This window comes from Anser cygnoides, chromosome 15 (assembly GCF_040182565.1).
Source record: "Anser cygnoides isolate HZ-2024a breed goose chromosome 15, Taihu_goose_T2T_genome, whole genome shotgun sequence".
NCBI lineage: Eukaryota > Metazoa > Chordata > Aves > Anseriformes > Anatidae > Anser > Anser cygnoides.
The window spans coordinates 8,442,972-8,458,551 of NC_089887.1; the positions used below are offsets into that span (position 1 = coordinate 8,442,972).

Here is a 15,580-nt window from a genome sequence, read left to right on the forward strand (position 1 = left end):
CTGATAAAGATAAAGAACCACTTCCTCCTTTTGGGTTCTTTCTAGTGAAAACAGCAAACCCAGGGCTACAGCTGACTCTCTAATTTATTTTTATTTTATCTAACTATGTTTAAAGTGTAAGTCAGCAGTTGAAAAGGAACTGAGGCAGGACAAAAACAGTTCAGTTCCTGACACAATTAGAAGACCTTTTTGTAGTGTACTTACCTTTCTTGGATACTTGTAAGGAGCAGTCACCTTTTTGACATGTTGCTGAAGATCTTGAGTTAGTTTTTCTGGATCATGTGATACAAAAGCAGGAGCCAAAACAATGAAGGCTTTGACTACCTGTACCACAAAAGTTAAAGGACTCCATTAACTTCCAGATGTAGGAATAAAGGGATACTTTTGTTGCTAAAACTGAATACCAAAATATAAGAAAGCTTTTCTTAATCTCTTATGTCCTGGGCTATTGCTGTTTATTATGGAACGAGTTGTAATAAAGGACACATACTGAAGTACAGGGCTATTTGTTTCTTTGTTTTTTTCTCCACTTTTTTCTTCTTCTTAATTTTATACACTACTAAACTTTCTAAATGTTTTAGAACAGAAAAGAAAACAGCTGAAAGTTTCACCTCAATAAAAACATGTTGCAATGTTGAAACAACAACAACAAAAAGCTCTCTGCTACCATGTGCTTAGTGAAAAAACAGAAGGAGTAAAATCCCTAATACTATTTCTTAGACAAAAAGATGACACAATAGATTATTTTTTCCACCTCGGACTTATTGAGAGGAAAACGCTGAAATTCTGAGATGTGTCAAGGAATGTTTAATTTTTTTTTAACTCATTTTAATTTCAAATTTGCAACTTTTTCATTCCAAGGAAGCCTGGTATATATAGAGAACTTGATGCTTAGAATAAAATACATTTCTTTCCACATCTTTTTTTTTCTTTTCCTTTTTACCTCCCCTCGAATGGGATCAGGACTGCTGACAACAGCTGACTCCATGACTGCAGGGTGCTGTATTAAGGCACTTTCAACTTCAAAGGGACCAATACGATACCTAGGAGAAAACATAAATATGACAGCCATAGCAAGTTAGTCATTCAGCTGGTCTTTTGATATTGAATTTCGTGCTAAAAAACAGAACATTCTTACCGGGCAAACAATCAAATCTAAAAGCAACTGACTTACCCAGAAGAATTAATTATATCATCAGATCTTCCAACAAACCAGACATATCCTTCCTCATCCATAATCCCTCTGTCCCCAGTGACATAAAAGTTTCCAGACATGCATGCAGCAGTTTTCTCCGGATTATCCTGACAACAACCAACATTTCAAAAAAAGAAAAGTATATCTGATAGTTATTGGAATGTAATTCATTCACTTTAAAGTAGTGCTAAAAATGATCAAGGCTATTTTTTAGTTAGACTCAAAGTAATATATTTAATGCTATTTTATGTGTTCAATTAAAAAAAAGAGCCACTTTAATTAGCAGTATTGAACAGGCAATGCATGAGAGATGGCATTTGCATACACCTATTTTTTTTAGAAAAAAGGCTGCTATCCTTCAAAATGCCCATCCAACACAGCATTTTGCTAAAATATGTAATTCATTTTCTTCAGAGAAATGATTTTTTATTGCAGGGGGTCTCCACAATGATCTCCTGTCAATAGAAACTTTTCACCCCCGACCTTCAAGACGAAAGCGTAAATGAGGTGACCTACAAGAAAAACTTCATTAACTTACACTTATCTATTTTTCTACATAAGTAAAAACAACTTGACAACATAAGACTTGATGAAACATTGAATATGTTAGTGATATTAAGGAGTAACGTATTTGTGCTCTTTGGAAACCCTCCCTGAGCTCTTGGCATATTAGAGAAGCCTTTATGGTTTTGCTTCGTTACTCTTTATCCAAGGATAGGGGTGGAAAGGAACAGAAGGGAGTGACGCACTGAATAGAAAGCCCGTAAAGCTAAGAGCCAGATACAGGTCTGGAACAAGGTACTTCCTGCTTCATGGTGCAAGATGCAGTAATATCCTGCCTGTGTGTTCTTGATCAGATGTACTGATCAAAGCTCTCACATAACCTAGTCAGACCCTCTGAAGATTCTGGATGAAATTCTTCTCCTCAGTAAGGTAATTTTGCCCTGGGTCTCTCTTGAGCTTCTCAGCTTGCGCAGAGAGGCTAACTCAGACTTACCATGTACTCAGAGAACATACAGAATGGTCGTTCAGGTTGAACTCGAATAGCGATGTTGCCTTCTTTTCCTACAGGCACAACAGTTCCATGGTCATCTATGATCTGCAGAAAGGACTTACCATTACTGCTTTGACTAGCTTTGAGAAATACTTGTGTTGTAACAAGTGAATGACAGACCAGGACACAGACAGCATTCCCCTTATGCACATACCCTAAACTGTAGCTGAGCTCAGATGTAGTGTATCAACATACCTGCACATCGTAAGGGGGAACAGCTTTTCCCAAAGAGCCAGGTTTAATTTTCATTCCTTTCATATTGGCACATATTGTAACCTGCATAACAGATATGTATTCATATTAGTGCAGCTTTTTCTAAGCTTTATTATCAGCTTGCATTAGGCGTGACACCTCTTCATGGCTTTGTAACAACCAGGACTGAATCAAGACTAAAGCGCCGTGGTTCTCCACCACATGAGAGAATGGTCAGCCCTGTGGAATGTGGTTGCTTTTGCTCAGTCTGAGCCAGTGGATTCTTCTGCAAACACCTGAATTTGCAAGATAGCAGATACAAGATGATCATGTCTTATTTCAATAAGGGGATAATTTACTTGGGACCATCTCAAAGATAAGTGGAGAGAATGCCTGAAATCTGACTCATAGTAGCTTCATTATGTTTGCTTACAGAATGGTCTGGGACGTGAACTGATTTAATTCTTCCCATCAGAAGCTCAAAGGGGCCAAGCTGATACCCAGAGCAAATTACTTTTTATTTTTTCTTTTTAAGCAAAGATGATGAAAAGCTCTACTACAAGTTATTTGATCTGAAGTAACTTCTAGTATGCTTTTTGCAAGGAGCTTCCTTTTAAAAAGAAGTTAATTTAAATGATTCTCACCTTTTCCATTGATTTATCAAAGCACATCGTGCCTTAGGTACTGTCACCTTTGGAATGGCATACTGTAGGAATTAAAATGAACGTACTGTTTCAGTCTGGCCATAGCCTTCATAGATATCCAGCCCTGTTTGGATTTTCCATTGCTCCATCACTTCAGGATTGAGTGCTTCCCCTCCAGATAAACAATGTTTCAGACTCATGAACTTGTAGCTTGAGAAGAATAGCAAATAAAATAATTTTCTTAATTTCTGAAAATAGCAGTGAATGGTTTTACCTGCGCAGCTTCCCTCAACTTTCAAATAAAGTATAACTGAAACTTTACAAGCTAGTTTGAAAATGACAATAATCATCCTGTTACACGCTCCTGGATTGAACTCCTAGATTGGTCATGTTACCACTGAGGGCAATGTGATTTCTCTCTGTGTCACTGGGAGTTGGTAAGAACAAAAAAGGATTTACAAATTTTGTCCGAAAAAAAGCAAGCAAAGGTGTTTTCTTGAAAGAACTGACCAGAGCAATCTGAACAAGCATGTCAGATGTTCTTGGAAAGCTGAATTAGGTGGCTATATCCCAACACCTAAGACCAAATCAAGAATTTTCTAAAGCAAAAGAAAGGTTAAATAGGAACACAGAGCCTGAGCTCTCTACTAAATTAGGGCTGGCTTTTTTCAGGATGAAAGACTTGTGCAAGAAGAGTAAGTGCATCACTAAAGGTGTGAAAACTCCTTACAAATCACATTGACTACTTCTCATAAGCTGAATATTTTACAGCGTAACAAAACCAGTAGCAACTGCTGCCAGATAACTCTCAGCATGTGAAAGTCCTCTAAATGATCACTTCATTCTCAAGTATACAGAACAACTTCACTGTACTCCAACAGTTCCTGGATCCAGAGCTGTCTGAAATCCTCGTTGTCTTAAATTTAACTGTGAACCATAAGTTCAAAGGAAGTGATACCTTAAAACACATCTAATTTATTTCCTCTGTGCTGTTTTAAACAAGACCCCATTCCTGAAGCCTGAATGGCCGAAGGTGTGACTACATATTCTCATGTTTCAGAACACAGCCTTCTCTTCTGAGAGCAAATTTTTGCTAATTAGTTTTCCTTTACCTGAAAAAATAAAACAACATAAGGCACTAAACAGCCAGAGCTGTCAGAGCATTATATCCCAGCCTCTCTGCTACCCTTGCAACAGATGTGCAGTACCTGCTCAGACAGTGTTGGACAAGCATGCGGTAGGCAGTGGGGGCAGTGCAAAAGGTGGTGATGGGGTATCTTGAGAGAGTCTAGAAAAAAAAGAAAGTTACCTTGCTGAAAAGAAAATGTAATGGTGAGTCTCACTTTGTAAGTGTCAGGTGATATTAACACGACTTATGAGCTAAAATGTTTGCAAAATGAAACTCCTACGAATGCCAGGTATATTCAACATTCAACAAAGAACTGTGAATGCCTGAGACATCCTGACCATGGAGTGGTTGTACCAGTCAATGCCACTGCTGTAGAAAAAAATAATACTTTCCGTCCAACAAAAATCACTCATGTGAATGAATGACCACTGAGAGTAGCTAGTAGTTCCATTTAAGACCCTTTCCTCCTTCCCAAGGCAATCGTGTCCTAGGCTCAAGGCAAAGTGAAAACAATGAATAAGAATGAAGCTTTTCAAGTTTGTTCCTGAGGAAGTCTGGGTCTCCCTTCCACACACGAGGCTGATGTTGAGGAGAACAGCCCAGCTATTTGGTTTTGTGAATCAGAGGGGAGGAATAGGCACACTGGCAACTCACAGAAAATTCAGGATAGCAGAACCCCAGTTCAGGTTCATACCCAACTCTTATTACTGGCCAATGCCCACCCCTCTCCCAAAGTACCTAGAAGTTCATATTCAAGCTTTGCTTTAGGCTAAGTATGGAACAGGACACCAGTGATCTTCAGTTAATTTTATCCTGCATCTTTCACCACATATCCTCCACCCTGTAGCCCTGTCACATGGCCTAACCAGGAGGGAAAACACTTGCTCCTCTAGCTTACTGGGCACCAAAGGGAGGGATAGTTGTTTGGGATGTGGGAAGTACCATGCTTGATGCTACAGAGCAGTTGGTACATATGCACTGAAATCTACCTTGTTTGCTTCATTTATGCAAAATGGAAATAAAGGTCAACAAAAATTAGCTTTATTTAAAAGATAAGTTATGCTTTCATTAAAAGAAATGTTATGCTTACCTCTGCAATAACTGCTGGTTTAAACTCTGGCAAACTGTGTACAAAAACACATGATCCATTGATCCATGGTGCAAAAACACTGCTCCAAGCTGCCTTTACCCAGCCAGTATCAGAGGTATTCCACATTATATCTGAGGGAGTCAAGTTCATCCAGTACCTGATAAAGCAGAAAGGGAAAAAATGCTTCATACAGTGTGAGAGACTCAGGCCCAAGTCACAGCACAATTAAAGGAAATGACAGGAGGCTTCCATTAGAACATGAAGTGTCAGCAAGTAGGGCTGTTTAGAAAGTTTGTAAGAATTTAAGAAAATCTTAAAACATTTTTTCCCTTTGTTTCCTCCTGTTTAATATTTCAAGTGTCTGTTTTTCTTCTGAACCATGCAAAAGCATCCTTGGCCTTTGTTGCAGAATCTGGATCCAGACCAAAAGCTGAACAGATCATTTGGAACACATTTTCCTCACCTTGTGGGTTAGAGACATCAGCTAAATCCCAGATTATTTCTCTAGGAATTAAAACAAATTACTTCTGTTGACTCCACACCACCAACTTTCAACAGAGAATGCCTAGGGAAATGCATCTTTTGGTTTTCTCAAAATTTCTGACTCCTTGGGAAGTACAAATGAGAAAGATGCTCAGTGAAAGCAAACCATTGCCAAGCCAGATTCCAAGTGAACTGTGACTTGTAAGATACAATCTTGTGGTCCAAAGGCCTTTGGTTCTCAGGGAAGGCTTACATAATACTAAAGAACTCAACTTTATCTGGTTTTGCTATAAGGAGGCTCTCCTGACTGCTACTCTGCAGTCAGCCCTGTGAGTGATAAAATCCTGTGGCTTGATGATCTCAACTGAGTCTACAAAAGTTTTTAATAACCAGCGTTTCACCCTAAGAGGGGAAGGTGAGGAAGAAACAAGATCCTATGCTCACTAAACGCCTACATTTACTGTATTTTTTACTGTCCCATTTTCAATTAGTGATTGTATCACATAATCAGTACACTGGGAGCAACCACAAGCTATACCTGCCACTGGTTGCAAATCCGATGCCGTAACTGCCGTGAGACTGTACCACCATCTTTGGAGAACCTGTACTTCCACTAGTAAAATAGATCAGCATTGGGTCTCGACTTCTTGTCTTGACGCATTTGTGGTCAGCAGATGTCACCCTTCAGAAGAAACAGTATATGATAGCTATTACATTCCACGAAGGAAATACTATTTTTTAAGGTTTAGGAAATAAACAGGAAAATGATTGGCCCCAGCTATATGATCTCACAAAATAAATAGTTGCATCAGACAGCACACATAAGAGCTAGAGAGCACATTTGGCTACTCACAAGTTTGCTCTGTATATCATAATTTTCACAACATGAGCACCTAGAGCATATTCCAGTGACTGCACACAATTATTTTGCAAGGGCTCTCAAAACACTTTTTGTAGAACAACAGGTAGATGCAAAAATAACTTCTGCCTCAACATATACTGTCTCCCACTTTAAAGTCAATGGGGGCCATATTCAGGCTATGATGCCAGGCAAAGTGGTCTTACAGACAAATTATACCATTTAAGTTCAAGATACCAACGAACTGTCAGACTGCCTGGGCTATCAAGACAGTCAAGGGAAGAAATAACTGACGCCATGTTAGTGGGGCACCAACAGATATTATGGCAATATTATCATCTCATTGAATTAAAGAGACATTAGGCTGGGCTCTAGAAAACGAGCACAAAACAACTGCAAGATTAGTACTCTGTGCATTTGTGTTGTGACTGCAGGTGGAAACAGAAACATTTTAGAAGCTGGCAAGTTGCTGAGTAAGGTGAAGCTCAAAAACCTGAGTTCAGCTCCCAGAAAGTATGCTGGAGGAATTTGTACTTAATGAAGTGATTACAGTGAGTTGGCAGAGGGATGGAAAAATGTAACTCATCTGTATTTTGGAATCCCAAAACTCAGTGACATCACCTGACTAACACAGCTTCTTTTATTTCACATAGATGTTGATAAAACAGCTGTACTCACGCAAAGAGTTCTTTGAGGTTCAGCCACCCCTCTCGGCTCCCTTTGGCTACAATTAATTTGTTTTTCAGAAAACGGCATTCAGACATGACAGATTCTACTGCAGGTGCCAGTGTATCATTGGTAACGATGCACTTGGCCTTTGAAGCCTGGAGTCGGTATAAAATATCTTTGGCTGTTAATTGGGATGTTCCTGGAATAAAGACAATTCCTAGAAAAAAGCAACAAGCAATTCAGAAAATTCACCATTTATCTTTACGATGTTTACACAACATGACCCCAGTCACAGAAAAGCTGAGTTGCTTGCCAAGAACTTATTCTTTCAGAACAAGGAACAAAGTTTAACTCATGTTTTGAAGGCAGAGTTGGGTGAATTTGCGGTCAAGGAATGACCTGGCATAGACCCAACCTGCGAGATCTCATCTGGCTCTGAACAACCTCCAAAATCTGCAACACTGATGTTGAGTTTTGTGTCATCCACGTTAAAGGTATGTCTGATGAGTAAGATCTAGATTTAGACTGTTTTTAACACTTCCTTCGTGGTCTGTAACTAAGTAAGGGAGTAGTGAAATTACCATCCACTTAAGTGTATAAGGCCAGCATTTGGATAATATTTACATGTGGCATAAAGCCATTGTTCATTTCAATAAGGAATTAATATCTCTGACATGGTATATAGACCTCAACAGATTGAGGTCAGGTAGTTTACACATACTGCTCAGTCAACACATCTGTCAAGCACAGATTAGTATTCTAATGTGAATAAATGTGAGTTCGGATAATGGGCACAATGTGCTTGAAATCACGTTTTCAGAAGGAAAAACAATTTTCTGGATTTCTATACCTCCTTTTCCCAAGAATTTCAATAGCCTACACCTACATGATTGATTTCAGTCTTCCTACACCTTCATAGGTGTCTACTAAATTTTACAACTGGGAAACTGAAGCACTGAGCTACTGAATGATATTCCCATGTCATAGTTAAGAAAATCTTGGATACAATAGAACCGGATTCCCTGAGTCTCAGACTCATCTGCAACCTGCAAGAATCACAGAGCAAACAATACAAAAATACTTGATTGTGTCCCTGCTGATGCTGAATTGTTTTATAATGGATGTTTAGCAGACTAAAAATGAAATGGTTCAACTTCTTCTGAAGAATTTGGGAAACTAACAGTAGAACAGAAAAATATTGTACTGAATTAGAAACCACTGTAGTCATATAAATTAGTGCATTAAAACTGTTCATTCTGATAATGGGTCTGGTCAAGTTTGGCCTTAGGTTGTAAACATTTAATCTCCACTGTTTTCAACTGAGGATGCCATTTAACTGAACCGTGTCTATTCAGCATCAAGTACAATGCTGTTTCGGTTCCTGTGTGGGTGCTGCCAACTCTCCTTCTATGTAAGAGAAGAATTGTACAGGGCAGAGCAGCTAATTCCTGCTCACTTTTTTTTTTTTATAGATATATATTGATTTAGCAATTTTTTTTCACATTTATTTATTTTCGTTCTTTCTGTGTCTAAGAAATCAATAAGGTTATTCACCTGCTCGCATACAGGCCACATTCAGTAGCCACCATTCAGGAACACGAGGCAGAACTGCTATAACTCTGTCTCCTCTCTGCAAGCCACATGTCTCAGAAAGTATATTAGCTGTTTTCCTGGACAGAAATCCCAACTCTTCAAAGCTCCACTTCACCTCTTCTCCTTCATCATTTACCCACCAAAAAGCTGGATTTGCTGGTCGTCTTCCATCCTAGAATGCAACAGAATATATTATAGATAACAAACCTTAAAAGGTTTATTTTCAATCCAAAATAACTCCAGACTAAGCAAATGATCCTTGGCCATCAGTCTCTTAGAGAGATACCCACATTTCTGACAAAGAAAATACTGCATTCTACTCTCCAGCTAATATTATACAGCATCCATAACGAAAATTTATTTGTATTATTTGAGATTTGTTCCAAAGTCTATGAAGTAGAAGAAAAACACTACCTTTTCAAGTTGCAACCACTTATCCAAGACATCACTTGCAAAGTTGAAATATTCTGGCAGTTCCTTTTCACACCGGTTTACAGAGTCATAGTATGAAATAATCTGAGATGTAAGAAGCCTGTTACATCCATGGAACAATCTGCAAGGCGACCTGAGGATCTGCAAGCACTGAGGAATCCAGGATTTAACAAATGACCTCATGATAAATGATGGTTTAGCAGACAGTGCGGAAAAAAATATCAGATGAACACCAACAGGGATCAGTCATCTGCAATGACAGAAAATACATCTAAAAACAGACAGATATTGGATGCTGTTGAGTTTGGGGTGTTGGAGAAATGAATCCAAATCAGCTCAAACAAATAGGTTGTTTGTGTGCCCTCCCTGCTTTCCCCACTATTTTATTTGATTCTTAAAATAAGTATTCCTCCTTTTCCAGAGACTGTAACTGTTTTTTCATTATAATCTGCCCTCTGCTTTTTCAGCTGATGAATAAATCTCATGTCCCATCTATAAAATTTCACTAGCCAGTTCTTTTCTAAATCTCTCTCTCTTGATTCTTGGAAGTTTTATATTTTACTTCGTCTGCTCGCAGAAATGAAATGATCTACTGCTAAAAGTTAGGAAATGTGTTGAAGTAAGGAAACTGTTTATCCCACCGATTCAAACTCGTATATGTAACTATGTTATGTCTTGAATACACACTAGGTGGCGATTCCCCACACGAAAGCATATATCAATAAAACTGGTGAATATTTCCTTGCAAGTTCTATTTTTCTGGGGGGTATAGAATAAACACAAAATAAATAGTAGGCAAGCAAAGATGAAATTCCAAAGATTTCCATTTGCTTTTCACTTCATCTCAAGTGTGTGCCTTCAAGAAATACGTACATTGTAAAATATACTCACAAAGAAAATCCCACCACTTCTAGTCTTGCCCACACAACATGCAGGCTCATGTGGAAGAGACAGAACAGACAATACCGCAGTTATTTAAAGCCCAGCTTTGGAAGTCAAGAAAACCGGATCTTTGCTCCTGGATGCAAAATCTTCTGATTAAACTTGTTATGAGTTTAATCAAGTCCCTAAGGATCTAGCCACTCTGGGAGTCTGTGTCCTGGTAGGACTTGTGTGTGCTCCTCCTCTTATTCCAGCTTCCTTCCTGGAGGTTAGAAGACCATTCCAAATTGGTGTCTACTACCTGGTAGGAGGTTTTCAGGAGGAATTTGCTCCAATCGCTATTTGTTTCAGTGGCACACAGGGAAAAATCAACTCTGTAAGCAAATGGCTTTGTCACTCTACCTGTGTGTGCTCTGGGAGCCTTAAGCTGTGTTCTGGGGTAATTTACAACATGGTCTGTTCAGATTAAACATGCCTTGTTAGTTTTCCCCTGTTCTTCTGAAAGATGCTTTATACCCTCCCAGGATGTTACTTGGAAGACAGCTTCAAAAAAGAGATGAATAACTGACATTTTCTCTGTTACAAAGAGAAAACCACAAAGTCAAAAAGGAGACTCTTATCTTCCTGTTTTTTTTTTTTTTTTTTTCCCTTTAGAACCTGATTACTGTATCTGTATTCGTGTGGCCTTATCTTGAAAGCAGCCTGAGTACACAGCTCCCTGATTTCATTAGGCACCCTGTACAAGCGCTAATCGGACAACTCTCAAGGTGCATTACAACCCAAAGCCTTTGAGATCCATAGAAAGTTCACCTAAAACCAAGCCCCACTCACACCAGGAATGAAAACAACCTAAACTGAGGCAATCTGCTATCACCAAGAAAATGGAGACTTACTAAATCAACCACAATTAGGAAGCCTCCTTCCCTTTAGCAGTACCCTCCTCATACCAAATTTTTCATCCTGTAGTCTAAGGGCATGAAGGAGCAAAGCTACACTTACACCTCCAGAGAGCAACGTCTTTAACTACAAATTTGGTTCTACTTATCTGGACCGACTGTCCTCAAGTCCCCTCAGTCCTCGCCCGCACCAGTGAAACAAATGCCAGAATACAAAATATAATTACAGGCTAGAAAATATTTTTGAAAATATTTTCAAAAATAACGATTTCTTAGTAAATGGCACCTTCTTAACCTTTTTATAAGGTATTTTTAGGAGGCATTAGAGTTCACAAACATAGTTGAAAGCTATCCTAAGAATAAAATAGTACATTTGATACCTTCAGTTTACTCTACAGATATTAGCTAATTGATGTGGGTCACAAGCCCTTCACGTTGCATGAAAATGGGCTACAAATGAGAATCAATGTCAAAATCCTCTGGTTTAACCTACAATGTAGACATTTTCCTTGAGCTGCAATGTGACATGACAGGAGCCTCACAGACAACACGCTGAAGAAACACAGACACTAAAAGTACATACACAAAGCAAGGAGAGTTCTTCCCTGATTTCAGCGTACTCTGAATTGGATCTGTAAGAAGTAGCTCCCTAAGTGCCACAGACAACCAAATATTAATCAGAGGAGCAGCCACCAGATACTTTCCTAGGTACCTCACTTACTGTTTTGTCCGTAGCTCTGTGGTGGGTAACGGTAAGGGGAGCAGGGAGTCTAATTGGAAAGGTGCACTACGAATCAACTTGTCCTTCTGCGGGCATGTTTCCTCCTGTGCTCTCACCTTCTCGCCAGGCTTTTGTTCTGATTATTTATGGAAACAATAAACCCATTGTCTCCACAGTTGTTTTTCCAAACTGTACTAGAGATGAGGAGGTAATTAACTACATTAGCCTTCCAGTGGAAAGGTACAGTTGGCTCCCCTGGTGGTAGACTTATCAACCTTATCAGCCCCTTAGTTTGGCTGATACAACAGCAGCCATTTGAGCAGCAAATACTGTGCTTAGTGCTCCTTTACTCCTTTCTTTTTCGGTAACTGAGTAAAGGCAGAGCAAGATGAAGACACGTCCGTCTTTCTTTCTGCCATTATTATTTTTCACAGCTTTCCCGGCTATAGACAGCATTGGCCCAAATGAAACAAAACTAAAGAAAGCCAAGCTCCCCAAAATAAAAAAGGAAAACAATGTACTCTTGCTGAAAAAGAGCAACTTTGACAGAGCATTGAAGGAAACAAAGTACCTACTGGTGGAGTTCTGTGAGTATCGTTTCTGCTGTCTCTTACCCTGCTAACTCTGCAGAGTACAGCTGATGCTGGGGCATCAAGGTACATTTGTTCTGCTGCTGCTTTGTCCTCCAGCAGTCCTTGTTTGATGTTCTCCATGTATCTATTTCTGACTATGGCTACAATCACTTATTGCTTTTTGAGGTGGTTAAATACCAGTCTGTTCTGTAAGACTGATATTGATACTAAGATGGGTCCACACACGCGGAGTTGTGACTTGGCATTCTCTGCTTCCGTTATCTAATTTTGTAAGGAGGTGGTTCACAGCAATAACAGGTGAGACTCCAGGTATTCAAAAATCAGAGATGGCTTTTCTCTCTTACATTTTCATCCATACCTTTTATTGAAGTTTTAGCAAGATAGCATCTCTCGTCTGTGTTTGGACTTCAGGGAATGGCTCTTTACAATATTTTAGTGTCTGTAATTGTATTATATAGTTCTGCAAGACTCTTTCCCTGAAATGCACTTGGTTAGGTGAAGGCAGATTTGAGTTTTTTCTATTACATTCATGTTCGTTCCTCATGGGGAAGAAACTTAGTGGGGTCTTTTGAGCAACTAACTTTGAGAGGTAGGTCTGGCCATCTGAGCCTTACAGAAAGTGTATCACAAAAGCAAAAGCCAAAAAGTGTAGTGTTTGGCAGGGCTGGTTATCTGCTTGGCTTGGCTTACTGGTGGGCCAGTACTGGTACCACGGAAACAACAGGAGGCACGAGTGGGAGGACTGGGCCTCTCTGTGCAGTGACAGCTGGCTGCTAGATTGGCTTAGCTGGACTGAAAAACTGACTCTAAGGCCACGGTAGGGTCTCTTTAAATTGCCAAAAAAATGTGTTGCCTCTCAAAAGCACAGTTCTGCACCCCTGGCCAGTGCCTAGTTAAATATTCCCAAACCCATGCACAGAATGGCATCTGGAGTGACAGGGGACAAGGAGAGCCTGGCGCTGTGTAGCATGGTTTCCTGATCAAAGAAGGCTGGCTGAGTTCACAGCTCTTCTGAGTTCCATTGCCAGTGTCCCTGGTCTAGCCTGTATATGATTCTGTACGGCTCTCTAGAGAGCAGATGTTACTGTAGAGCAGATGTCATGGCAACCACTATGGATTCAGCTAGAGGGGAATTGTTTTACAGTAACATATTTTTAAAGATAGAACAAATATTGATGCTGTAAATGCTGACTGTGCATGGGTTTACCTGGGATCCTATGAGGACTACAGCCCTTTCATTAGTTTTCTGTTCCCACCATCCCAGCTCCAAACCTCTTGGGTTCCCAGTGCAGTCCCTGGAATAAGATAATAAACTGACTAAAACTTTTTTTAAACTAAAAGAGGGGAGATTTAGATTAGATGTGGTGAGGCACTGGCACAGGCTGCCCAGAGAAGCTGTGGATGTTCTATCTCTGGAAGTGTTCGAGGCCAGGTTAGGTGAGGCCCTGGGCAACCTGATCTAGTGGGTGGCAGGGGGGTCGACCAGGATGGGCATCAAGGTCCCTTCTAAGCAAGTCCTTCTGTGATTCTTTGCAGAGATGGGGTGGCCCTGGTTACTTCGCTCTCCTGCAGCCCCCCTCCAGGCCACAATAGGGTTTAGGTGTTCAAAAGGATTATGCAGCAAACCTCATTCTCAGTGAGACTGCACAAGTCTGAAGGATAGCATTGGTTTTGCACTGAAAATTTTTCCAGTACATCTTTCTAGCTTGCTTCATACAACCCATCAGGGAGGCCAGTCTCACTCCACCCCTTCTCCAGATCACCACTTACATTCATGTTGAATTTCAACACATGGCCTTACAATTTCACATCTACATACCTTGTGCCTAGTGCTTTGCTGGACTAGAAGTGATCATTCAGCCTGCAGCAGGACTGAAATCAAAATGCATGGAGAGACGACATATTTCATATTAAATGCCAGGTACTATGGTTGGTGTGGAGGGAGATAGGGAGCCTTATAAGAGACAGCAGTTTAACTAAAAATGATGTAAATCTCCAGGTAGAGACAGCTCAGCCAAACAAGCAAGGAAGGACATTACTTATGGCAAGAACTTTTTCTGAGATAGGTTTAGTATGGAAGTTCATAATGATTATGGGCAACAGACTCCTCAGTCTGCATAAGACAGCAAAAGCTTTGTGTCTGTTCCTTGGGCTTGACCTTGCTTCACCCTGCTATCGACTGTGCTACATTCACTGAGCTCAGCACACACACCAACTCAGCCTTAAATTACACAAACATCTTGCAAACTAGCACTCCTCTGGAGGCAGGTAGGCATTACAGACAGGCACATACAGAAAACCCCAAATCTATCCTGAATTTGAAATGGATATTTGAAATTAAAGCAACTTCTTAACTTTGCAGAAATACATTTGAGGATTAATGAAACTAAAATTAACTTTGGATCATACCAAACATTTCATTAATCCCAAAAGTGTTACAAAACTTCAAATATGTTTTAGAACTTTTAGAACAATCGCTCAGAAATGTATTATAAGCACTTAAATGACAAGTTTCAAAGTGCTGAAATTTATCAAGATTTTATTTAATTGTGCAGGGTTTAAAACTATTTGCCAAATTCACCCTGAAATTGTGATTTGCCTTGAGCCCTCTAAAGACACAGTATTTTGGTGAAAAAATAATTCATCCGGAAAAACAAAAAACACACAAAAAACCTTTGTCAAGCTCTATTCTCAAGCTTTGTAAGAGCCTGAAAAAACAGGTTCTCTTGTCCCTACTTCAGAGTAGTTTGGGACCTCTCTCTGATACCCTATTGCCCTCACAACTGGGTTTCTTCAGATCCAAGGGACAGAGACACCCTTCCCCTGTACTCTGCACATTCTGAGAAGGTCAGAGATGAAACACTGCTCCCCAACCACACCTTGCACCAGTGATCCTCACTGCACTCTGGTTTGGATTCAAGGTCACCACATCTATCTGAAAGGCTTACTGAAAATTCATGGCTTGCCTTTCTAGCTACAAACCATAATGGCATCTACAGTCCCTGCAGAGAATTATGAAATCAATTACTAGACTGACAAGCTCCTCAGCTCAAGACGCATTACCTGGAAATCTCTGGCCTCAATATCAGCAGCTCCTTTTGGAGACCTGCCACTAAACAGCCTCTGGGACAGTGAAAAATCATCCTGC

At 39.9% G+C, this 15,580-nt stretch overlaps 1 protein-coding gene across 26 annotated transcripts in view; it reads right to left on the reverse strand.

Moving 5' to 3' along the window:
• LOC106033474 (acyl-coenzyme A synthetase ACSM4, mitochondrial-like) overlaps positions 1-15,580 on the reverse strand; it is a 206,934-nt gene that overhangs the window by 4,163 nt on the left and 187,191 nt on the right. For 23 of the 26 annotated variants that reach the window (XM_066977917.1, XM_066977919.1, XM_066977929.1 and 20 more), the window contains 12 exons: positions 9,323-9,590; positions 8,870-9,080; positions 7,325-7,532; positions 6,326-6,469; positions 5,305-5,461; positions 4,294-4,373; positions 3,172-3,295; positions 2,445-2,525; positions 2,193-2,294; positions 1,175-1,302; positions 944-1,043; positions 205-324 (listed from right to left, as the gene is read on the reverse strand). In XM_066977917.1, the coding sequence (XP_066834018.1) occupies positions 205-324; positions 944-1,043; positions 1,175-1,302; positions 2,193-2,294; positions 2,445-2,525; positions 3,172-3,295; positions 4,294-4,373; positions 5,305-5,461; positions 6,326-6,469; positions 7,325-7,532; positions 8,870-9,080; positions 9,323-9,523 (1,656 nt within the window). In that variant the 5' untranslated portion in view covers positions 9,524-9,590. Of the gene's footprint in view, positions 1-204; positions 325-943; positions 1,044-1,174; positions 1,303-2,192; positions 2,295-2,444; positions 2,526-3,085; positions 3,296-4,043; positions 4,198-4,293; positions 4,374-5,304; positions 5,462-6,325; positions 6,470-7,324; positions 7,533-8,869; positions 9,081-9,322; positions 9,591-15,580 lie in introns of those variants that run through there. The other 3 variants (XM_066977935.1, XM_066977936.1, XM_066977937.1) reach the window with 3 other exon arrangements.